Source organism: Lasiodiplodia theobromae (genome assembly GCF_012971845.1).
Source record: "Lasiodiplodia theobromae strain AM2As chromosome Unknown scaffold_3, whole genome shotgun sequence".
Lineage (NCBI taxonomy): Eukaryota > Fungi > Ascomycota > Dothideomycetes > Botryosphaeriales > Botryosphaeriaceae > Lasiodiplodia > Lasiodiplodia theobromae.
The window spans coordinates 272,558-296,574 of NW_023336519.1; the positions used below are offsets into that span (position 1 = coordinate 272,558).

Below are 24,017 nucleotides of genomic sequence, written 5' to 3' on the forward strand. Positions count from 1 at the left end.
TTCCCTTATACCTTCTTGAATCACATGCTCCACCATCGGCTGTTTACTTTGCGGATATATCCGCATTACCCACTTAGTTCTGGCAAGCGCTGAACTTTGTTCGAGTATTCGTAGTGGATGCTGATGCTCCGTGTCATCTCCGTCTTCGGTTCAAGCACACCGATGTACTGCTCAGAACCTCAGCTTCGGCATGACGAACATGATCAGGATGCAGGCCATCCACAACGCGGCAATTATGCCGTACAGCCTGACCCTAGCCCACCAGCCTTTGCCCTCCGTCATCCTCCGCAAGGTGCCCATCCTTTGCCCGGCAGCTTCCATTCCCTGTGCGCTTGTGTCGAGGCCTTTGCTGGCGCGGTCCAAGATGTCCTTCTCCGCCTCCAACGAGCTGCCGAATTGCATTGTCTGCTGCTTCAGAAGCGCAGCCATGTCCAGTAGCGAGCTCGTCAGCGCCTCCTGCTCCGAGCGGTTATGCGACATCAGCTTCTCCGACCGCTGAAGCGAGGGGTCGGCTGCGGGGTTTCTGGAGCCGCCAAAGAGCGACGAGCCCGTCGTTGTCGCAGCGTCCTGAGTGGAGGAAGGGGGATCGGCTTGTCCTGGGCGGCGGGAGCGCAGGATGTTCTCGGCGGCGTCCTGCAGCGCCTGGTTGCCCGGCTTGTGCTCGACGTTCAGGCCGTCAGTGGTGTTTCGGTGCGCGGGCGCGTAGCTGGGAGCATCGTCCTCGTCATCGTCATCATCGGTCGAGTCATCGGCATCATCGTCGTCATCGTCGAGCTGGTTCAGCTCGTATAGGCGTTGATTCAGCTGCTTGATGAGGTCACGTTTCGCCTGCAGGTCGGCCTGCTGGGCTTGCTTGCGCGACTGGATCTTTACGGCGGCCGTGTCGTGCTCGAGGCGCAGCAGCAGCGAGCGCGCATATTCAAGGTTCTGGCATGTCTCAATCACTGCTGCCCATGGTGCTTGGGGACACCGCGAGATTACCTACAGCGCCGACTTTGGTACGCTCGAAGCTGGACGTTCGCAGCTTCGGGTCGGCATCCGACGAGAGCAGGGCGGTTTGCAGACGATCCAGCAGCCGGGTGAGGCTGATCTGGGTGGGGTCGGGCTGGTGCGCGGGAAGGGACTGCGTCCTGGCCATGAGGGGCTGCGGTTGTGCGGCTTGCTGGGGGAGGCAGAGCTGACGTCTGTTCTCTTCGCGGATCCGGGGAGCTGAGTAGCGCGGCACCGAAGCGAGGCGGGAGCGCTTGCCCTGGGGCCCATGAAACACGCAGCATCACGTGATTGTTTGACCCCTCCTTGACAGGACGGGACGGGTCTGCCAGGCACCTCACCAGCGGGCTGGGAAGGAGCAACGCTCGCTGGCTGCGGCCCACTCTCACGGCAGCGCTCTCCTCTCTCTGCGGCCTCTCCTTTTCTCCACCTCCCGAGCCCGCCCCCAGAGCTGCACCGTCGCTCGATCCCTCCCGAAGCAACGTGCGTCGATCGCTGCAGGAAATTCGATGCTCATAAGCAACAGTGCCAGCGCATCAGTGCAATATTGCGTGCGTGCGTGCCGGTCTTTGATGAAGACTCGGCGCGCGGCAAAGCGCCCGTCCCTCTCGGTGGACTGAGAGACGGAGCAGGAAACTCAGAGTTGAGAAGGTCCTTGGTCACGTCTCTGCCGGCGTGTATCAGCAATCTGATGACGTTGGGCATCAAGCGCTGGTCAGCCTGCCGTCTCTCGCGGAGGAAGATCCGGTCTTGGCAATTTCCCGCTCGCCGTCGCTCACTTCCCCCTTCGCACAACCACAAATTCTGTTGACTCGCGCGGAACAGGGACGACCGTCCGTGAAACTGAATCAGCGCTGCAGGATCATCCTCGCCGGTCTCCTGTAGATCGCAAGACACGACACCAAACTTTGCATCGTCCGTCGCCGGCGGACTTGCGAATTGAGGCAAGGCTGCTTGGAATTCATTGCCGTTTTATGATAGCCAGCTAGCCGTGGTGCCAGCGGTATTGCGCGATTGGGCTATGATCAACGGCCCGTCGAGGGTTTGTGTGGCACCTTCAGGAACGCTTCCAGAAAGCTTACGGCTCGCGGGATGCTCTACCCGCCTACCCGCCACGCGCCCTCCACCAAAGAGAGGCCAGCGATTGCTGCCGCCGTCCGTCGGTCCCTCGCGGTCGTCAACACCAAGCCGATAGTGCGACACAGAGCCCGCGGATCCCTCATAGCCTCAATTCCGTGGTGCAACTCATCATTCCGTCTAGCTCTACCTCTGGTCACGGCTCTCTGACAACTTTACTGCTTAGCTCATACTCCGACCATGGGTCTCTGTACAGAGATATGCTGGTAACAAAGCCGCCGGGATGATTTGTCGGCTCTCCAACCCTGGTTCCTCCGGCGCTCGCGGATGAGTTCCCTGCCAGCCGCGCGCCATTACGTCTGCGAAAATGGGTCCTTGGTTCCTGCCATCAAACCACCTGCTGGAGCCTTCTGGAGGTCGAAACGGAGCTCTCGTGAGAAGTGGTGAGAGTTTCACTGCCAGACTGACCGGTATATGCCGTGTAACTGTGACGGAGAGGTTGAGTGGTCGGCATATGGTCTTCTCAGCCTGGCTGTTTCCCGCCGGTGAGGGTGCTGGCGGGACGGTCCTGGGTCGCCTTGCTGAGAGGGGATCAACGAGCTTCGCGCGGCGATCGGTCCCCCTGGTGCAAGGAATTACCATACAGCGTGGTACTACGTACGTGATGTGTAGTTTTCATACGGACGAAGAGGCCATGGAAGGCTAATCAAAAGGGCATGATCACCACAGGGTCCTTGAAATGCCGCATGGCATGGAAGAGAATTGCAACTGGCCGTGCGCTGCGCGTGCTGAGACGCATGTGGCCGCAGCTCTGGCAAGGCGGCCATGTTGCCGGGATGGCAGCGGTTGCAGTTCGCTCTGGAAACGAGTCGAAGGGGCTGTAGCCGAGGGCGCAGCAGGCTGACGTCGGATTGCTTTTTGCGCTTTGACACGTCAATTGGCCCTAAACGAGGCGCCGGTGGCCGGCAGTGTGACAGGCGCAATCCTGGCGCACATGGCGGCGCACGCTAATCTCTCACCGACCCGCGCCCTCCCGCTGCTCGACCACTTCTTAACTGCGGCGCCTCCCTCAGCCAATACGGCGGCACTCGCATCCTGCATCATCCTTGCAGCGCACACGTTGGCCCCACCGCCGCATGACCAGCGCACAGTGCGTCCCAGCTCCCTGCTCACCTGTTGCGCGCCTTTTTTACTCTCTGCGCCCCCGCCTACCGCTCGTCTGATTTCCTCCTCACTTCTTCTCACTTTTCTCACCTGCGACTCCGCTTTTGCGCGCTGCACTCCGCAAGCCCTGCAAAAACGTCAATTCTGCCCACCAAGGAGCAAGAAAAAGATCAATTTCTCAAAAACAGAAAGATTGGATCAAGCAGCGAGCGCCATCGCCTGCTTTTCTCATGATGCAACATCGCAGCCGCGAACGAGGAGCCCTCACCAGGTACTTCCCAGCCGGTCCCTCTCCCAGCACTTTGTTTTTTCTCCAGCAATGGAATCGCACCATGTTGTACAAAATAATGTTTTAGTGTTTTGCTTTCTTCATTGCCATTCAAGGTTTGTATTGCCGCACAGGGAATTTCAGCCGGAACCGCTCCCATGGAAAGGATCCCGCCCGGGAAATTTGGCCTTTTTTACTGCCGGACTGGATTTTGCTTGGCCCGTTGGATTTCTTTCTGTTCATCCCAGGATTTTTGCCCGGATTGTATCCTCGCTTAAGCGTCGTATGACGTCAGAAGCGCACTGTCCGCCAACTACTGGCCATCGATGGGCAAGTCTTGTCCTCGATTCGACCTTGGCTCGTTGAGCATACTCGACAAACACAAAGCACAAATGAAGTGTCTCTTGTGGATTGATGCCGCTGGCAATTCTCGACAACCCCAGGACTAGCCGGAGTTTCTTGTGGACCGTGCCCGGACATTCCCCATGGATTTCTCTGCCAAGGATCGTAGGCGTAATCGACACGCGTTCTGGCCTGTCTGGTAACGATCGACCGTCCCTGCGCTTGAGCGGGGGTCATCGGATTACTTCGACGCGGACGACAATAACATCTACAATGGGGACGCAGTCCCGAAGATGTCATGACATAATCTGCACCCGCAGAAGGATTCACTCTTGATGGTCACCTCCTGGATGCTCTTCCTTTTTCGGATTTCTTTTCAGTACTCAGTCTTTTTCCATTACGGCCATGTTACCAGGATTTTGCCACGGATGCCACATGTTTGGATAGGCCAGCTGGGCCTCATTAGTACGTACCGACAGGCTAATGATGCCTTCTCATACACCCACCTCAACGCCGCTGCTCGAGTGTAAACTAACTTCTTGCGTGCTAATCAAAGACTTTGCCTGATGTGAAAGATCACAACTTGCCCAATGCGACTGGTTCTTTTCCTGGAATGCCTTGATGTAACGGACTCGTTCGCTTCACTATCATGCTGTTTCACTCCGGATGACCTGGTGCTTGCGCACATGGACCTCATTTTCTTTACGTTCAGGCCACCTCCTGGGATGGCGACTTACCGGATATGGTTCACTTACTCAATCTCTCTGACTGGTCTGTGCTCGATCCTCCTATATCTCAATCCATGACTTTGCTAATACCGAACGCAGGCCCCAACGGATCTCGGCATACTAACATGGCAATTTTGTGTTTTCCGCTTGCTTTGCTTTTCGCACCTCATCGTCTTTTCGTCATTCCCTTTTGCACACACTAACATCCCCTGCCAGTGAATTTTCCGAGTGCGACTCTGCTCCCGGAGACTTTTCTTTGCCTGCCCCAGTGGACGTTGCTCTGTGGACACAATCAGTGTCGGGAACTCCCTACACTGGAAGCGATCTCTTTTCCTTTGGCCAGGAGGACCTGTCCAGCATGGCCCGGAACTTCCTTCACTTCCCCAAGGATGATGAAGCATCAATCTCGTCCTCCATGGATGACAGCGCGTACATGAGCCAGCCTGACACTGGTAGACGCGGCAAGAACGAGAACTACCACATGCCCCAGGACACAAGGAGCCAAATCATGGAGCCCCTCTCGCACATCTACTCGCCCACCCTGAGCGTGCAGAGCCACGGAACCTTCACTGGATCTCAACCCGACATGAGCAACATCATGTTGCCTTCCACTGCCGGATCGGACGCCGACTTCACTAACTTCAACAACGCACAGGTCGCATCGCCGACCGACTTCACCTTCAGGGCACCCATGCAGAGCCACACTTGGGGCACTGAGTCCCAGAGCTACAGCGCTCCTTTCGCGTCTGGCTCCATTGATGCTCCTGCTACCTTCCTGCACCGTCAGAACAGCTACCCCAGCCGTGCCGTCTCGCAGCCGTTCTTCGCTCAATACCCTACGTACGGCATTGACAGCATGATCAGCAACACCCAGAGCGTGCCCGAGCAAAGGAGGGTACGATCTCCGTTTGACCGTGTCCGTGCTACGGCAAGGCCGGCTGACGTTCAGCGTCCCACTCTGCAGCACTCTGACTCCAAGCCCCGCTTTGAGGGTTCTGACATCCTTTCCCCTGCCTCCACCGTCATGACTTCGCAGTTCCCCGTTTTCCACGGCGGTTCCGAGTACGGCGAGGAGCCGAGCTTCATGTCCATGGCTGGGTTAGTACACCGACGTGTCCTTACATCTATGTCCGCTGACGATTTTATCAGCTCCGACAACATGATGGAGTCGGCGACTGTTCAGCCATCCGCTATGAGCAACGCTGATATCGACGAGGAGGAGGAGCACGATGCTGCTCGCAAGTCCAGCGAGGAGGCTGAGGTCAAGTTGGCCCGTACTCACCCCCTCTACTCGGCACAGCCGCAGGCAGATGATATGTACCACTGCCCCTTCGAGGGTCAGGCCAACTGCCAGCACAAGGCCACGAAGCTCAAGTGCAACTACGACAAGTACGTTGACTCGCACTTGAAGCCCTTCCGCTGCAAGAACGCGAACTGCATCAACGTCGAGTTCTCTTCCACTGCCTGCCTCCTCCGCCACGAGCGCGAGGCTCACGGCATGCACGGCCACGGCTCCAAGCCCCATCTCTGCGCCTACCCTGACTGCGAGCGTGCCATCCCCGGCAACGGTTTCCCGCGTCGCTACAACCTGTACGACCACATGAAGCGCGTTCACGACTACACCAGCCCCTCTTCCCAGACTGAGCCCAGCTCTCCTCACGGCCAGTCTGCTAAGCGTTCCACCAGCCGCAAGCGCAAGGCGACTGGTGCCGTTGAGCAGCCTGAGAAGCGCCAGAGGACTGCTGCCCAGATCAAGCAGGCCAACACTGCTCGCCAGAGGGACCAGGAGAAGGAGCGCCTCCGCCAGGCCTGGGCCGAGCGCATGGCTGTCCTTCAGCAGCGCCTTCGCACTCTCAACGAGCCCAAGGACGCTGAGGGTCACCAGCAGATCATCGAGGACGCTACGGCGCTCCAGAAGATCGTCGCCCAGCTCACCGAGATGGGCTGAATGAACAACTCGTCCCAACACTTTCAGGATTCGTAAGCTCATTGTAACTCCACATCCCTCTATCGATCTAATCTAACTGGTTAAGCAGTATTCATCACACCACTTGTTCCTAGGATTTCCGGATACATTCCCAGGACGCGCATGGCTTCGCACATGCACTTTTATTGATTGAGCCTACTGCCCAGAGGATATGGCCACATTGCCGCCGGACACCGTGTTAAGGATTTGACCGCAAGGATGATTCCGCCCCAAGGACTTGCATTTCAGAGGCCACTTGCCCGGATGGACAACCCATTTCCAGTAGGCGCTTCACTTCAACAACAACACTCCGTACCAGGTTCGCGATAGCCCAGCCGGGTTTTCGACGGATCGGCAGCCAAAGGACCCATTGAGGATTACGCCACGGATTTTTTTTTATAGACTTGCCTTTAGAGAACTGCGATTGTGGAGGGGTGCATGAGTGCAGATGGGTAACCCACGATATTGCTGCGCGCAGCTTGTCGCGGCCATCAGCGGCACTGGCGGAGGGGTAGTGACTAGCTAATAGACTGATTCGGAGTTGATAGTTGGCTTTTTGTTAGCGATGAGTTTCCTTTGTCAATATGTCTCGATTTGAAAAGAAAAAAGTAACAGTAACGCGAAGAATTGAAGAATTACTTAGAAACATTGAGGGTCTGCTGGTGAAATTTGCCGATTTGTTGGGGAAGAGTACCTGCGGACGAGCGGGGTGTGGTGTTGCGGGGCTTTGGGCAGCCACAGCGTCACATGCGGCGAAACCGTCGGCGGTCGGTCACGTCAGCGAAAGTTAATGGCCGATCGCAACGTGGGCTTTTGAACAAGCGAGCGGAGAGATTGATGTGTCCATCAGGGCGTCTCACGGCCGTAGCTCTCACGCTTTCACAAGCCCGCCTATCGAATGTGGCCTTGCGCACGGATGGCGTCGACGGAACGGCCAAGATCCGAGTCCCCCACGAGCCCAGATCTGCCGCAGTCACATAATCACCCAGGGCAGCATTGGCCGTGAACCATCCAAAACAGCAAGCGCCTCGCCCCAATACCGGAGCCTCGCCCTGGATTAGTTATCGCGTTCGGCTGCTGCTGATCAGAATATTCGATATTCGTGCCCAGGGGGTTCAGCTGGAGTGAGGTGATCAGAACGCCTGTTCGCACGCGTCCCGACTTCGAATTGGTCCCGTATGCCGGCGCTATCGCGACTCATTTCTCGTCCGACGGCGGCGGCGTCGGCGGGGCAATTGCCTATAGGTACCACCGGTGCTGCTTCTGCTACAAAAGCCGCCGCTGCCCGTCGAACGTTCTTCTCTATTGCACCGCCGACCCCGCGATTGCCGACTGCCGCCACCGCTCTGAGGTCATACCCCGCCGTCATCGCCACACCACCGCCGTCAACAACAACACACTCTCTCTTCCACACCTCAACCACCAAAATGTCGTCCGCTACGAGCTTCTACGACTTCAAGCCCGCTGACAGTAAGTCCCCTCTTTCCAGTGTATTCTGTTTTCTTTTCTCGCACCAGCAGCACGGGCTGTCGGCTGCTCATATGACCTGCCGACATTTGCCTGCACGCTCTCTTCACACCGTCTTGCTTCGCTCTCAGAGGCTGCGTGCAGCGTCTCAGACAACTGCTCGTGGCATGGCACGCTGGCAACACGACGCAGCGATGCGGCTGAGACCCAAGCTCTTGATCGCCCTCCCACCCCAAAGCACAAGGCTGTGTGCGACGATCTGATCCTGTTCTCGCCTGCCCGCCGCCGAGATCACGATCAGCGCCACGGGCAGCCCACGAACCTTTGCACCCCACATGCCACAGCTTCCTTCCGCAGCACTCAAAAGCCCCACAAGCATCATCGTACACCACCCAAGCACACAACGGTCGAAGGAGGCGACTGGAAACACAAAAACGGAACCACCGCTGACACAAAGCCTCACAGAGAAGGGCAACGCGTACGACCTCGCCTCGCTCAAGGGCAAAGTCGTGCTGGTCGTCAACACGGCGAGCAAGTGCGGCTTCACGCCCCAGTTCGGCGGCCTCGAGGCGCTGTACAAGGACGTCAAGGGCGCGCACCCGGACGACTTCGTCATCCTCGGCTTCCCCTGCAACCAGTTCGGCAGCCAGGACCCCGGCTCCAACGACGAGATCCAGTCCTTCTGCCAGGTCAACTACGGCGTCTCGTTCCCCGTCCTCGGCAAGGTCGACGTCAACGGCGACAAGGCGGACCCCGTGTGGGAGTGGATGAAGAACGAGAAGCCCGGCCTCATGGGCCTCAAGCGCGTCAAGTGGAACTTTGAGAAGTTCCTCATCGGCAAGGACGGCCAGGTCAAGGGCCGCTGGGCCAGCACCACCAAGCCCGAGAGCTTGAAGGAGGCCATCGAGAAGGAGTTGGCTGCTTGATTTTGACATACGATGTCGGGAGGGGTAACGAAACATTTTTGATATCCAGGCGTGTTAACTCAAGGGAAAATTGAAGGACTATTACAACATTAAGCAGCGTGCTCTGATATCTTGTGATGGTTGATCGTGATTCGTGGTTTCTTATTAATTTCTCTTTTATCCTTTGCGTTCTAAGGCTAATCGAAAGGCACTCTCCTCAAGCCGTCATTTCCCATCCTCTTCTTCATCTCCTGCATCGCACCAACGCTGCTCGGCACCTTAATGCCGCAGCAGTCGTCCCAGCTGTTGGGGTTGTGCTTGTGCTTCCTGCCATCCTTCATGACTATTATGTTGCCATCCTCGTCCGGCTCGCCCTCAATCTCGTACCCCAGCAGCTCCTCGTCGCTCATCTCGTCCACGGCGGGTATCAAGCTACCAAACAAGAAGTGCTGCATGACAGGCAGTTTCCCGAGCACCTCGCCGACGAACATCTTGCGCATGCCGCCCTCGATCTTCTGCCAGTTGCGGGCGGCGCTGATGTCGTCGAGCATGGGGCTGTGCCAGCGCAGCCCCTCGACGTTCTTGACGCTGTTGACGAAGGCGACCTGGTCGAGGTAGAGGTAGTCGGGGGCGCACTCCTCGAGCACGAGCGTCGAGTGGATCGACTTGGGGCGGATGTAGCGGTGGTGCAGCAGCTGCGCGGCGCCGAAGAGGAAGGGCAGGAACTGGTAGTCGTCCAGGCCCCAGACGCCGTGCGAGCCCGCCGGCTCCAGGTAGTACGTCATCTGCACGCCGCGCATCAGGCGCAGGTATTTGGGGAAGACGCGCAGGACGACCTGCGGGAAGGCGCTGCGCGGCAGGATGGAGAGCTGGTACAGGCAGAGCAGCCAGCAGAAGAAGTTGAGCTCGTGGCCCGAGCCGTAGTCGATGCGCGACGCGTTGCCGAAGCTGTTGGCCAGGTACGCGGACAGCTCCGTCACCGCCGCCGCGTTCTTGACGCCCAGCCGGTCGTGCCACGCCGTCTGCTCCGACTCCACGGCGTCGACGAAGGTGCGGAAGGCCGGGTTGCCGAAGCGCGAGCCTGTGTCTTCGGCCGGGCACCGCGCCAGCACCGCCTCCGCCCGGTCGAGGACGTCGAGGATCGCGGCGATCGTCGGGTGCGACGGCTCGTCGGCGATGGCTTTTATGGGCGTGTCCTGCACGCTGTCCGTCAGGGTGAAGATGAAGGCTTGGAGGAGCGTGTACGTCGGCGACGACTTAAAGAGCTCGTGGTCGCGCGGCGAGAGGATGCGGCGACGCGGCTTGCGGAAGGTCCAACTTGTGCCGTCGCCATTGTCATCTTTGCTGGCGGTGGCGGCGTTCGCGGAGGTGGTCGGCGGAGGCAGCGAAGGCGTTTCGGGTGCAGGTATGGGCGATTCTGGCACTTGCGTGGAGGGTTTGCGCGGCGTCAGGCGAGGGAGCTTGTCTGAGAGGTCGGAAGGATTGGTCGGAGCCTTTTCGCTTATCGATGTCATGGTGCGTGTTTCTTTGGGAGCTGTTGGATGGCGTGGGAGAGTTTCCTAGGCGCGGTGAAAGCGGCGGCGGAGGGGCGCCCCCGGCGTTACGAGCTCATTGCGGAGTTTGGGCGGGGCAGGGTCCCTTCCGCATACAGACTAGCGTATCCAGTTGATCTGATGATGTGCTTGCTGTTCTTTTTATTTCTTTTCACTCGAACAGAGCTTTTCTGTGTTTCGATTTTTACTTCTCCGTGTAATGAAGTTTCGTGAAAAAATGCCGTGGACTCATCGTATATTGTCAGTGGAAGCGATGGTTAACAGCGATCATGATTTCCTCTTGCCACTCTCGTTCGGACTCCATGTATTGTGATCTTCTGTTCACCTCTGTAGAGCTTGTCGTTCTCATGGGACAATTTGCGCTATGGGGAGACAAAGTTAAACTTTGCTCGTGCTGTTCGTCCCTCGGCGCACAAGCACGGCAGTTGCAGGTGCTATTTTTATCCAGAGCATTGATGCATGTCCGGCGATAGGATCCAACCATCCAGGTCTATGTTGAGTAATGTATTTTGAGCGTCACCATATCTAATATATTTGAGAGGCTATGGTGCGATCTTGCCACCCACATCAGACATAGGGAAGGGCTCTCTGCCCGACATTCCACACGAAAGCCATAGTATTACTATGTGCACCCGACAATAACGCAGACCAGCCTCCCTGTACTTTGCTAAATTGGTTGCTTAAACGCTAGCTTTACACGTAAAAGAATACATTTCACCCTCCTTATCAACGCAGACATGTTGTAGCTGCTATTGAACACCCCAAAGTGAATGTAATTAGTCGGTTTGAGTGGAGGCGAATGTACCCAGCTCGAAATATTGAGGCTTGCATGCTTAGCGCGTGAGAGGTCCTGTAGGATCCGATGGCGCTTCAAAAGCCAACAGAATCATTGTTTCCTAAGGCTGGAATGATGCACATGAATCACACACAAACATCATCTTGGTATCCACTCTTGATCAGGCAACGCAATTGAAGGTAATTTACTGTACAGATTTCTTCTCCCTATTCGTTTGTCAGTCCCACTGACACTTCTCGTAGCCCCAGTTCTAAACTGACGCGCTACACTAATGATATCCACCCACGAGTTAGTAACCACCATGCGAGAGGTACAGGCGTAACATGGCCGTTCAGCCTGTTTCACTGACTAGGTTACGCTACAATCCTACCGCATCTCTTGGAGTGGGTGCACTGCCCAACAAGTAGCCTGGTCACGTTGGGGTCCAAGTGCTTTTGTGAGTAAAGCCAAACTTTTAAGAGGGCAACTCTAACGGCAATTCGAAGGGAGCGATATCCTGCTCAGTAATAATCGAAGTCGGACACATGAGAGTTAACATCACTGCGGAGTATGATCTTGTACCAGCCAATGCTGCCAAGCTCTCTTTGAATCTAAACGACATCTCTTGGGACTACGCTGCCAAGCAAAATGTATTTCAGTTCATCTCGAGCAACAACACTCAAGTTCCGGCGATGTGGTGGGCAGAATCAATTATGTAAGAATCCGTATTTTTATGGTAAGCATTGATTTAACGGTAGCAGGTCCTATAGCTGGGTTGACGCAGCATTACGAATGGAGAGTCTCAACAATGAGCAGGATCTTGGTTTCCTAAAAGGAACATTCAGTAAGCAGTATCTCAAAGCTAAAGCCAAATAAATTCACGCTAAATCAGATAGACTTTTGGCCATCTGAAGGTGTTTTTGACATTTCAGATGCGGCGTTCTTCAACATCACCTGGTATTTCCTTTGGGAAAACGGCCGGATTTTCAGCCCCCTGACCGACATTTCCCTTTCGCTAGAAGGAAACAGCTGGGGAGATCTGAAAAAGTCCGTCGACGCGCCTGCAAAGTCATTTTACAGTACTGTGCTCGCCGATTTAGGCATGACAAGAGTTGAAAAGATCGCATAGTGATTGTAGTCAGTCTATCTACCGGTCTTTCATAGACTAACTGGCTGATTGCTAGCTTGTTTGCCTGGAATATGCTGGAAGTTGCTTGTGCCCGGCTTGATTTTCCAGTAAAAGCGGGCCAAATATATTAACCGATGATGAGGTGCTCCGAAAATTCACTAGCAACTACAGCAGCTTGAATGCAGCAACTGGTTGGGTCCCTGCTGGTCCTGCAACGGGTAGTTACGGCTCTTCACAACTTGTGACAGGAAAGCCAACGATCAACAGTTCTTCCATCTTCAACACCTACCTGTGTCAGATTCCGGTTCAGAAAGTCCCAGCGTCTCTGATTGTCTCGGTGATACTCGCCAATCTGGTTTTCCTCCGAGCCCTCTGGTCGATGATAAGCTTGGTGTCTAGCCATGTGGCAGAGAAACAAGACTCCAGAGGTACTATCATACTAAGGAAGGCTTTGATTCATGCTGACTTTCTTCAGCTAATTGGTGCCTTCGATGCGCCGACGAAGGACCATCGCAAAGCTCTGACAGCTACGAACTCGAGAGGCTCTGAACCAAGGAGTTAACGCCTCTCGCATAATTAAACGGATAGTCCAGACTTGGGCGAGCGTGAATTCAACTTCGAGGAACCAAATGAAAGTTTTTATTTGCGGAAATCGAAACAGCATATCGAATTATTCATTGAAACCCCTCAGTTTTACACCGTAGCATAGTGATTGCATTCCAGCCATCTTCAGACTTATTTCACACCATCTGCGCTGCGGCCTTTTCATTTCGCATGAACAGAGCTCACTGGAGAGATGTTGCAACGCCGAAAGTTGATAGCCGCAGCTGTGGTTGGCTTCCGGCGATCTTTTCTTCTGAAGCTCTAAAAGATGTGTATCCAATATCCGCTACTAAGAATCTCTAGAGACTAGTACACTGCCTATTTTGCGTAAAGCCATTGCTGAGAAAATTTGGTAGGTAACGTATAGAGGTTCCGCATTCATGCTTTAACTTTCGCGTCAGAGAAATTCCCAGGCTGCTCATGAGGTTCCATTTTTTCTGCCACATGACCTTCATTCTCAATTTCAAATGCATAACTTGACAGTATATCTCGGAACTATCATATCCGAGATCTTGGAATAGTACGAGTGCCGAGTCCGAGGTCGTGTGGCGTCAACCAAAAGACTCTCTTCAGAGCTCGCCATGTCGGCAGCAACTGCTTTTCACGGTTAGTAGAATATGCATTGAAGAAGAGTGGAAATAATGATACCATTTCAGGTTTCATGAAAGGAATCGCTGAGGATGTCATAGAGGATGTCATTGATCCACTCTGTCTGTGGTTCCGAACCAATGGCGTATTCGTACCTCGCGTAAATCCGAGAGACCAGCATTTAGTCAGCGCGCATCTCCAGGTAGTATCTCCAGCCTTCCTCAAGTGCAGTCCTCCTGGTGTTGATAGCTCGGCCCGCCATTAGCGCCAGATCTACGTTAAACTGAAGATGTGAGTCACGCCAGCGCATGCTACAACTATTTAACCGACACCGAAACCAGCTACTGTCCGGAACATCTAAATAGAGTCACTGAGTGCCGCCTGTAACTCATTCACGGACAAACCCAATATCAGCCTCTTTGAAAACTCTCTACAAGATTGACGCCATGGAGACCAAGCAATGGCAGCGCCAAGTCGGCGACCAAACTTTCATCATCTCGACGGACTCAAGCCTTATCTCCCGCGACTTCGTTCAAGCATCTTTCGCAGACTCTGCGATGTACTGGGCCGCCGCATTAGATCCACAAAGCCTGGACACGATCCTCAAGACATCCCTCTGGTACGGAGTCTACCTCCAAACTCAGCAATCGACCACAACGCCCCAAGAACAAGGAAAATCGGATCTTTCGACTCTCAAACAAATCGGGATGGGCAGGCTGGTCACGGATCATGCTACCATTTTCTTCCTGACTGACGTCTTCGTGTTGCCGGAATATCAAGGGAAAGGGCTGGCGAAATGGATGATGCGGTGCATCAAGGAAGGAACGGACGCGCTGCCGGCGGTGCGACGAGTCATGTTCATGGCGAAGAGAGCGCCGCACGCCATCAAGTTCTATGAGGATGCGTTGGGGGCGGAGGTGCATGACCAGGAGAATGGAGAGGTTGTTTTCATGAGCACGCCGCATTGAGAGCCTGACGTGAGCGCCGAACCTAAGGCCTGTGGTCACGCTTTGAGAAGCCGAGCTGGGGGGTTTGACTGGCATTTGCTTGTTTGGGCGTTGGGCTTGGACCTTTTTTCTTTTCGGTTGACGTACTGGTGTCGTTAGGTTCATGGAGTGTGGAATCAGTCAGATTTATGAGAGAATTACTTTGATAAGCCGTCCGCCTTATCAGCGTCGCGATCACTGTCGATTTTGCGCGAGGAATGCGAAAGATGGTCTGCGTGTCCGGAAAGGGTTAGCGTCGCCGACCGTTGCTGCCTATCTGGTCGTGGAGCTGCCCCCGACACCAAGGTGCTCCATTTGCAAGATCTTCTCGACCCCGCCCATCTTCGACTTGACGTCTTTTCTCTTTACGCACCTCGCTATGCTTCCACACCAGCATGTCTCCTTCGCGAAGACTTCGACTACGATCGTATGCGGACTACATTTCCAGCAACTGGCTCTGGACACGCGAAAAGTCAGCAGACGATTCTCTCCTCCAAGCCATCACATACAAACCCACCGCCCTGGACATTCTGTCGCCAAGAGAGAATTGTTCGAGAGTGCGGTTTGACGAGTCCCTCGAGAGCGCGGGTTGACCATTCATCGAGAATGCGAGTTGACGATTCTGACATGGGAGGCTCGAAGTCTTTTGGAAAAAAAGAACCTGAACGCGAAGATCGATAGGTAGGATGAGTACTACGCAGAATGGCTCCAAAGAAGAAGCCTTTCTAAGGGCGAACCTACCAATTACTGGTTTTACACCAGGATGCCAGCATGGCATAACGACGCGGCCTCTCGCGACGGCTGTGGAAACATGATCGCAGCTCGCCACGGCTTGGAAGTCCCGCCTTTTCTTGTTGACAATATCGGAAAAACAATCAGCATCTTCCACAACCCAGAGGATGTATGGGTACCAAATGTAAAGGCATACTTGATGCTTTACAGAGCTGCTCTCTTGCACGAGATGGAATGCGTGAACACAATTCATGATCGGACTTTCTCGACGAATGGTGAACGCGACGTCAAGATCACAAGAGCACAGATGGGGCTCACGGTTGAAGTTGTAGTCAACAGTGGAGGGTACGGCATGGACCATTTAATTGTAATGCCGACAATTGGGTCTCGAGTTGCGGGGTTCCTTGCTTCTAATCCCACAATAGACCCGAGCCATGCATGGGAGGGTATCGTCCAGGAAGTGAAAGAGGATGACGTCTCGTTTAAGTTCAACTGTCAACCAGCGAATCTTCCCGACAGGTTTGACGAGGGTGACGACCGGATGACTATCACGTTGGGCTTAATCTCAGACCAACTTGCCCGTCACTATCACGCCCTTGAGGTTGTTACGAACGAAACGTTAGGTTTCGAGCCTCTCGGTTGGCTATCGTTCCAAAAGGTCTTTCTCGGTTTTCCTGGCAACGAACAAGCTCCCCTCTCAACAATCTGGCGGAATCAGTGGGGAGATCAGGCTACCTTCCCTCCAGACATCGACATCTTAAGGAACACCCTTTCCTCCGAACAGCGACATTTTTTTGATGCTGTCATCAGCAATAATATCTACAAGGGACTAGTTATTTTGAGAGGATCTGCTAGAATTGGAAAATCGGTATGACCATCCAGGTTTTGGGGTCTATCGACCTCAACGTCCTGGTGGTCACACCAGAAGCCGCAGCATCGGACCGACTTCTCTTCAATCTCCTTACGTTCACAAAGAGAAAGGAATTAAGACCGGTCTCTACTGCCAAGTGGCTCGGAAGCTATCTTGAAGAGCTTTACAAGAGCCAAAGCGCCTCGGGTCCGGAAGAAATGCGATTAGCATGGGCTAACTCGATCGAGGCTGGCTTGAAGGACTGGGTGAGAGAATACCCAAATCGAGCCGGGTGTTCTGGTTTCGAAGCAGACAACCCGGAAACCCACGGAGAGGCTGTTCGCGACATGATACAATACGTCAGGCTCATGTGCACCGCTACAGATTCCTTGTCCAAAATATCGGAATTTGCATACCCTTCGGATGTCGTAGTCGTCGACGAAGTTTCGATGCTGACGGAGCCTGCCCTCGCTGAGATTGTTACGGCGGTCAAGCCTACAGTCAAGGTCTTAATCCTCGCAGGAGATCCCGCCCAAGGAAATATCAACCTTGCATCAAGAGGAAAGAGTCACCTAGCATCATTGCTAGGATTCTCCCCGCTTGATCGAATTCCAAAGCTCGATTCTAGAATGGAATGTATTACCCTCCGTGGAAGCCGTCGCCAAGTTCCACAACTAATCGAGTTCGTGAACAAAACACTCTGTAAACCACAATTAACCACCACCCGATCTATGCAGCTCACATGCTTAGCGCATACCTTGATGGAGAATGCAGTGCGTGGAAAATCTCTTGGGTTTGCCGGCAAGCTGAATCTTCGATGGGAAGTATTCGTTTCGGTCAATGGATACGATGAAGAAGTAATTGGACAAGGCTCCTGGAAAATTTATGACGGCGCACACGCGGTGAGCATTCTTGCGAAAAAGATCGCTGCAATGACTCTAGCGCGCACACTTCCATGCAACATTGTCGTACTCACGATGCTCCGGAGCGACGTTCAAGAGATCAGAGAAGCATTTCAAGCGTAACGGTTATCGACATATGAATCAAGCAGTGACGATATCCTCTCAATGCTCTCCACCACCGGGTCCTCACTGCCGTCCCCCCAGCTTCCGCTCTCATCGGCATTTCCTCAGTACGAAAGCAGAGTCAAAGCCTTTGTGAACGCCCTCCTCGAGCTTGAGGAAATTCACTTTGAGCTTCAAACGTACGATAATCTCCACGCTGTCCCAGGAACTCTTTGAGTTGAGCGACTCTGCAACATCATTCCGCCAAGCTTTGGCAGCATGTGGGATTCACAGAATTGGGTCGCGGAGCTCATGGCGAAAGAGCGAGAAGAAAAGATCGATAAACTTAAAAGCCAAAAGCCTGTAATTGAGTCCAGCCTGATCAAGTTCGGGCCTCCGCCACCCTTCTTCCGCTCGTACTTCGTCGCTGAATACCGCGCCGACGTTACACACTACGTGACGTTGATCCCTCGATTCCAAATGGAATGTCACACCCTCTAGAACGAGTGTCATAACTCGCACACAACTCCGTCCACTATTTGCGAGCCGAGCATCAACCAAGACGGATCCCCACTTCACCTCCGGATTCCGGGGTTTGAAAGACCGCCGCTGGAGTACATCTCGACCGATTGGCTGTGGATCCGCGCGAGATCTGCCGATGATGCTCTTCTCCAGGCCGTGCACAACAACGGCCCTGGGTGTGCCGTCACCATGCAAGGGGGCATTCGAGAGTGTGGCTTGACGAATTCCTCGAGAGTGTGAGTTGACGAGTCGTTCAAGAATGTGGTTGACGACTCATCGAGAGTGCGAGTTGACGAAAGCCATTCCTGGGCTTACTTTCGGAAGTTTCAGCGCTTGGCTCATACGATCAAAAGCCGTGACTTCTCCAGTGCTTCCCGTAGTTCGCCGAGAATCGAGAACAGGGAGCTATTGAGCTGGCCTTGGACCCAGAAGACTGCTGCGTTTTCAATTTCGAACTGGTTGAAAATGGCCCAGATGAAGCAAGCTTGTGGAGGCTAGAGTTTCTCGGACGGCCAGCGAGACGTGGAGGGACACGATCGGGATTCAAGGCTGAACAGGTGTATGAAAAAATGCTCGAAGCAGAGCGGCAGGATCAAGTCATGGTGTTGTAGTGGGAGCTTCGTAAGTTGAATGGACCAAAGTCCAAATGGGACTTCTCCGATCAGTTTTGGGCAGAATGGCTGGAGCGGAGAAACCTGAGCAGAGGTCCCAGTACCAATTACTTGTGGTACACCCGGGCGCCCTCGTGGGACGATAAGGTCTCCTCGGATGGGTTTGGAAACATGATAAAAGCCCAGGATGGGCCTCAAATTCCCTCATTCCTTCTGACCCAAGATGGGAAAGCCATCGACATTTTCAGCAAAGCAGAGCAGACATGGTTCCCGAACCTAAAAGCTTACCTCGTTCTCAATAGGGCAGCTCTCCTACATGAGATGGAATGCGCGAACAGGGTGCACGACCGTACCTTCTCTACAAACCGTGAGCACGATGTGTACATCAAAAACCACAATGGCCGCTTCATCGTTCAAGTTACTATCAACACTGGTGGATATGGAATGGAGCAGTTAGCTGTGATGCCTAAGATCGGGAATCATCGAGAATGCGATTTGACGAAAGTCGCCCACCGGGCCGACACAAACTTCAAGATATTCCACGAAGAAGGGTTTATGCCGTTGTCTGGGTACCTACCTACTGCCCGTCAACGCTCCATCCGGTCACCGGAACTTTGTTTATAACGGCTCAGTGACCAGTACGGACAGAAGGATCAGCTTCCGGGTCTCAGAGCACATGAATCCGGAGCATCGGGACAATATCCTTAAGGATTCCAGAGGCAGCTACTTATACAATCTATTGAACGACAAGAAGGTCAAGCGGACCTTGACTTCCGTCTTGACCGGGCTGTGGCCAACCCTCACAGATGGTTCCGCTGAGGAAATTCTGGACACGAGGCTCTCCTGCATCCTACATGAAGTCATGCTCATGTCATTGCTGTTGACATTTATGCCCGACAACAAGAACACTATCAAAGAAATTCTCCTTGCCATAGGCCCATGGGCCGATGAGATGGTGCCCTGGGAGCCAGCAAACGGGAGCGTCCCAATCATAGAGGCGATAGTTCGCCCAACCAAGGCGGTTGGGATCGACCCGGAGAGGAAGCTTCAGCAGAAGCGAGATCGGTATGCCGATGAAGTGTCCAGGAGGAAGGAAGCTGAGACCAAGGTGGAGAACGCAAAAAGCGGAAATACCGCGCAGAGGTCGAGGATCCAGTTGCTCAAATGCGAGAAAACGGCGTTCCGGAGTCCAAGATCAAAGAATTTCAGGACAAGATGAAGAAGCAAAGGGCAGAGGAGAGGAAGCTCGCAAGAAAAGCTGCTGTGAGAGGGGACTGTAGTGATGGAGGATAAGCAGATACCGCCGGTTTTTTGCTGCCTGGCTTATTCATCGTAGGTAAACTTCGTAGTTGATAAAACATTTCAGAGGGTACTATAGGGATGGTTATTTTCAACTTGCATGTGTATCCGTCGACCTATTGCATGATGTGCCGTATCAGGCTTGCGTCCAGGTGAGATCTGCGGAGTATTCAGGCTTTGGAACGAGCCCTTGAAGTCTTTGCAGTGTGTAGTGCCAAATGGGGTTTAGCGTGATTGGCTGCCACAGCCTATTTGGTCGTGATCATACCGGCACCTGTCGCTCTACCTTTCGGGTCAGCAGCTCCACGTGCTCATCCGCTTGACCACCTCGGGCACTCTTTGAAAAACCTTCGCCTTACTTCCTTCCACTCCAGTACAGCCTCAGCCTCAACCTCATCGTGAAGAGCTTGTTCCCTCTTTGCCTTATCTTCGGTTGCCCGACACCATCACCTCACCTCACCGCTTGCGGTGGCCCGCCGATCAGGATCGAGAGCGTTGGCCTCTTGTATCCGTTCAAGGCCCTATCCATCCAGCTCAGCTTCACCGAACTTCCGCTCCTCACCTTCGCAGCCGTCGCGTGCTGTGGTCTCTGGCCACAACTTCGCCCTGCTAATTCCTTTATCTTTTCGATTGAACACGAACACATACCCTAGCGTTGCTGGTATCTAGCCAGTGAGCCACAATCAAAATGCGTAAGTTCACTCACTCACTCACCCATTGTATGATGTCACCCAAGCATCGGAGCGATGGTGACGACGAGGAACAACCGAGCAATGCTGTTGTGCCAAAGAGACAGTTGACGTGGGGTGAATTGAATTACTTCGTTCAAGCGAAAGGACAACACATCGGCTACGTCACCAGAGGACAGCAGCATGAAGGTCAACCTGTTTTTGCGAGTATCGAAGATTGCAGCAAAGTCAAACTCCATCTCGAGGGAGAAACACGCATTTCCGCCGACCAGGTGGAATGGTTTGAGAGTCCAGATGAAGAGCTCTTGATGACAAAGTTGAAAATATTCCGCAAAAAAGCCGAGGGCTTTCGTCACGCTGCGCGGAAAGGTCTTCTCTGCGAGTTCGAATTCTTCGAGATGCGAGAGTACCTGTCGGCGCTCAACGTTGGATATGCACTGATGCGCCACTACTCTCTTATTCCCCGCCGCACAGGTGTTCTTCCGGCTGAACGAGGCTTGGTTTCAGACACCTTCGACAAAGATTTGGAGCGTGCTGAGGGGTTTTTCGACAAGCTGATCGCGGCCTTTCCGGAAGAGAAGGAGAGCCTCAACCCGTTGAGTGTCGCCAGAGCAGCGGGATATTACACAAAGTTCAAGGATCGTTTCCCCTACGAACTTCAAGGTCCCGCAAATGATTCCCGATACGACATCTACTTGCTGAAAGCCAGCAAGAAGTTCTGGAAGGAAATAACCAACCAACATGCAGACAGCAATGAGGAGTACAGCGATGAGGATAGGAGCGAGGATAAACCTGCGCGCCGGCCGAAAAAAAAGAGAAAGACATCTGCACCAGAACCAGAATTATTTCCCTCGTCAGCATCCAACCCTGAGGCTTTCGCAACAGACTACCGCATGTACGACAGACCCCAATTTCTGAAAGAAAAACGGCTGTCTAAGCACAAGGCGATAGTCAGAGGGCCAAAGGGCATGAAGTGGCTCCATGCGTTGTCACCAGTCTTTTCCACTATTCCGGGAGATGATCGAATCAGTAATGGTGCTCGTGAACACTATGTACCGAAGTATGGCGATATTCTACCTGAAAGCGCACCCAGTACACAAGAAATGCAACTGGAGCAGATAAACACGTTCTGTCAGCCGCCTTTATTCACTAAGCATTTCGAGGAGGTGTGGAACAGGTTCTCTGGAGGTGAAGAGCCAGCATTCCTAGAGGGTGGACTTCCAGACTTTGGGGGGGATGAAGGCACCATGGATCCAGTGCAAGTAACTCACTTCCTCACCTACACGGAGTACATAAATAAGTGTGCACGGTTCGCCCCAAACGCCATTTCAGTGCTCCTGCTCAGCAAAATGAACAAGTCGATGAAGGACCCCCGGGAATTCAGAAAGTGGAAGGAGGCTCTGGACTACTGCCTCGAAAACAACTTGTTGGTCATTAGCGACAGCGAGAGAGAGAAGTGGGAGGCTCAGCAGCCTCGAATTCCCGTCCGACAGTGGGGCTAGGTCGATGGCGATGGCGATGGCGATGGCGATAGTGATGGCGGTGACTGGCAATCGAGACCAGTGGTTTGCGAAAATGGTTCTTTTACCTTTTTTCTCAGGAAGCTACTTGGTACCTTTCGGTATCAGGTGTCTTCTTCTGGAAAAGCGGCCTGAGGGTGCAGAAAAAAGTTTTGGCTATTTTCTTATTCTTGCTTCTTGATTTAAGTTGCTTCTACGGGGCTGCGGGATTCATTCAAACAGAGGAAGCACTTCACAGGAGTATCTGGCAGTCTCTGGCTGTCAGAATACTCTTGTTGGGCGAGCGAACGGATGGGGTGCAGGTGTTTTCTTTTCTTATTGGGAGCGTTTGATGAGAGCATCTAGCAGACTCTAGCTGTCAGCCTGCTCTCGTTAAAGTAGATAATGGGTACAAAATGATATGGTTTGCCTTTGGAAAGCGTTTGGTATCTCTCCGCATCTATCGCAACCCATGAAATAGCAAACTTCAGAGCTTACTTTCGGCATAGTTAATACCCTTCAGTCCCGATGCCTTTCTTTTTCCCCTACTTTTCTTCGCCTTTTCTGGAGGATTATCTTTCAGAGTCAATGGAACATCAATTTACCGCACTTGCAGAAAGACTATTGCATCCCTACTCTATGTACTAATACTTAGAAGAAATACAAAAGGAATCAAAAACATTGTCACGATTGTAGACCTTGCAACCCCAAAAGAGTAAGAGCGTGATGAATGGCTTGGAAAACTAAAAGCATTTCCGGATCAATGCTTTTGCCCAAGCGATCATGGACGCGAAGAACAGTAATATGAGCCGAAATCCTTCTTGCAACCAAGGCGCGGAGCGGATCAGTCTATAAAACAGTGCCTCTTGACGATCGCTGTAGTAGAATTCGTCATCGGAGGGACCGCGTTCGACCAACTCAGGTCCCCGGATGTGGATGTCGCGTCCAACCTGGAGATATCCCACAGAGATTGGAGTTAATTGTATGACCGAATCTGGCTCTGGTCCTGCGGCAGGAGCAGTCTTCTCCGGCTCCGCCATAAGTGGCTCCTCTACCGATGCTTCAAGTGGAGGATCACAAGTCATGCTGACTTTTTCCGAAGGTTCAGTGTCGTTTTTCATGCAGTGGCTCTGCATGGTTTCTGAAGTTATGGAGGTCTTCTGTCTGGTCTGCATGAAGTTCTTGATATTCTCTTGCGTTGCGACTTTGACAGTATCGACCGGATTATAGATGTTCTTAATATTTGAGAACATTCTTTCTGCCGTGATCATATGCGCGTATGGCTCGTTCCGGTAAACTGCAACAATGACTCCGTAAAGGACATTTCCGCGAACGACCCATGCTCCTGAGCATCCCTTGGCTACACCCTGTTAGCAAATGCAGTACTCTGTATGTGAAGTCACTTACATAACGGCGAGTCCAGCTGTATTTTTCTTGTGTCCAGTACAATGCGATCGACCACCATCATCGATTGGTGGGGCAGAAGGTAACCTTCTTTGGGCTGGCCGGTGCCCAAAAGAATATACACTTTTCCCTCATGCAACGCAGACTCGGGTTCATATTTGCTGACTGTGTTGATGTGCCCCGATGAGGGATCCTTGTAGGTATTACCCAATAGGGCATCATCGTGTCCCTCCACCTGGATTAGTGCAAAATCTGCGGCTGGACTGCGGATTGTGCTTGTACCGTCAAAGACGGCTAATGCGAGACCTGAAACCCTGGACCACATTTTATGTTCTCTATCATTCTCATCGTGATCCGATAGTGGAAGCCGTTGGACAGAATCAACTGGACTCAAGAGCTCGGTCTCTTTCGTTTGCCCGTCACTGTCGCTCGAGAATTCGTCGGTTGAATCTGTCGAATTTGTCTCGTCATTCTCGGAAAGGGATTCCACGATTTCATCTACAAAGCCGAGGATCGTATGTGCCGTGGTAAGCCCCAAAACTTTGTTGTTGGTGAAAACGAATCCCCCTAAGGTCGATATTCTTTGTGCTACAATGTTGTCATTTCTTGTCGCAGTGACCAGAAGCTTGAGCCCGCATACCGAGCGATGCTCCGAGGGGGCTTCCAGGTGGACATGGATGGGGTAGTCCAAGTGACCGATCAGACAATCATTATCCGTAAGAGTCAAAGGCTCAAGTATCTCAAGAGAGTCTGAATTGGAAAGTTCGGGCGGACCAACGAAAACTTCCACAACGCCATGGCTAAATGCGTTGAGATAAGCCAGGTCTTTGATGGCGTCCTTGACGACTTTAGCCGCTTTTTTGTTG

The 24,017-nt window shown here is 53.3% G+C and overlaps 6 protein-coding genes across 6 annotated transcripts; 4 read left to right on the top strand and 2 right to left on the bottom strand.

Moving 5' to 3' along the window:
- Window positions 1–171: 171 nt before the first annotated feature.
- LTHEOB_1039 (Synaptobrevin protein) lies at window positions 172–1,138 on the bottom strand (the record flags this gene model as incomplete). Its single annotated transcript, XM_035507029.1, has 2 exons — window positions 172–927; window positions 986–1,138. The coding sequence occupies 2 exons, from the start codon at window positions 1,136–1,138 to the stop codon at window positions 172–174; spliced, it is 909 nt and encodes a 302-aa protein (XP_035367386.1).
- A 3,789-nt stretch (window positions 1,139–4,927) lies between these two features.
- On the top strand, window positions 4,928–6,517 carry LTHEOB_1040 (Zinc finger domain-containing protein; the record flags this gene model as incomplete). Its single annotated transcript, XM_035507041.1, has 2 exons — window positions 4,928–5,667; window positions 5,719–6,517. 2 exons carry the CDS (start codon window positions 4,928–4,930, stop codon window positions 6,515–6,517), a joined length of 1,539 nt encoding a protein of 512 aa, XP_035367387.1.
- A 1,445-nt stretch (window positions 6,518–7,962) lies between these two features.
- LTHEOB_1041 (Glutathione peroxidase) lies at window positions 7,963–8,928 on the top strand (the record flags this gene model as incomplete). Its single annotated transcript, XM_035507052.1, has 2 exons — window positions 7,963–8,005; window positions 8,468–8,928. 2 exons carry the CDS (start codon window positions 7,963–7,965, stop codon window positions 8,926–8,928), a joined length of 504 nt encoding a protein of 167 aa, XP_035367388.1.
- A 176-nt stretch (window positions 8,929–9,104) lies between these two features.
- Window positions 9,105–10,421, bottom strand: LTHEOB_1042 (Serine threonine-protein phosphatase; the record flags this gene model as incomplete). The annotated part of the gene is made up of 1 exon (XM_035507063.1): window positions 9,105–10,421. The coding sequence occupies one exon, from the start codon at window positions 10,419–10,421 to the stop codon at window positions 9,105–9,107; it is 1,317 nt and encodes a 438-aa protein (XP_035367389.1).
- Window positions 10,422–14,001: 3,580 nt separating this feature from the next.
- LTHEOB_1043 (GNAT family N-acetyltransferase) lies at window positions 14,002–14,523 on the top strand (the record flags this gene model as incomplete). Its single annotated transcript, XM_035507074.1, has 1 exon — window positions 14,002–14,523. One exon carries the CDS (start codon window positions 14,002–14,004, stop codon window positions 14,521–14,523), a length of 522 nt encoding a protein of 173 aa, XP_035367390.1.
- A 5,757-nt stretch (window positions 14,524–20,280) lies between these two features.
- Window positions 20,281–21,750, top strand: LTHEOB_1044 (uncharacterized protein; the record flags this gene model as incomplete). The annotated part of the gene is made up of 1 exon (XM_035507085.1): window positions 20,281–21,750. The coding sequence occupies one exon, from the start codon at window positions 20,281–20,283 to the stop codon at window positions 21,748–21,750; it is 1,470 nt and encodes a 489-aa protein (XP_035367391.1).
- Between the last annotated feature and the right edge of the window lie 2,267 nt (window positions 21,751–24,017).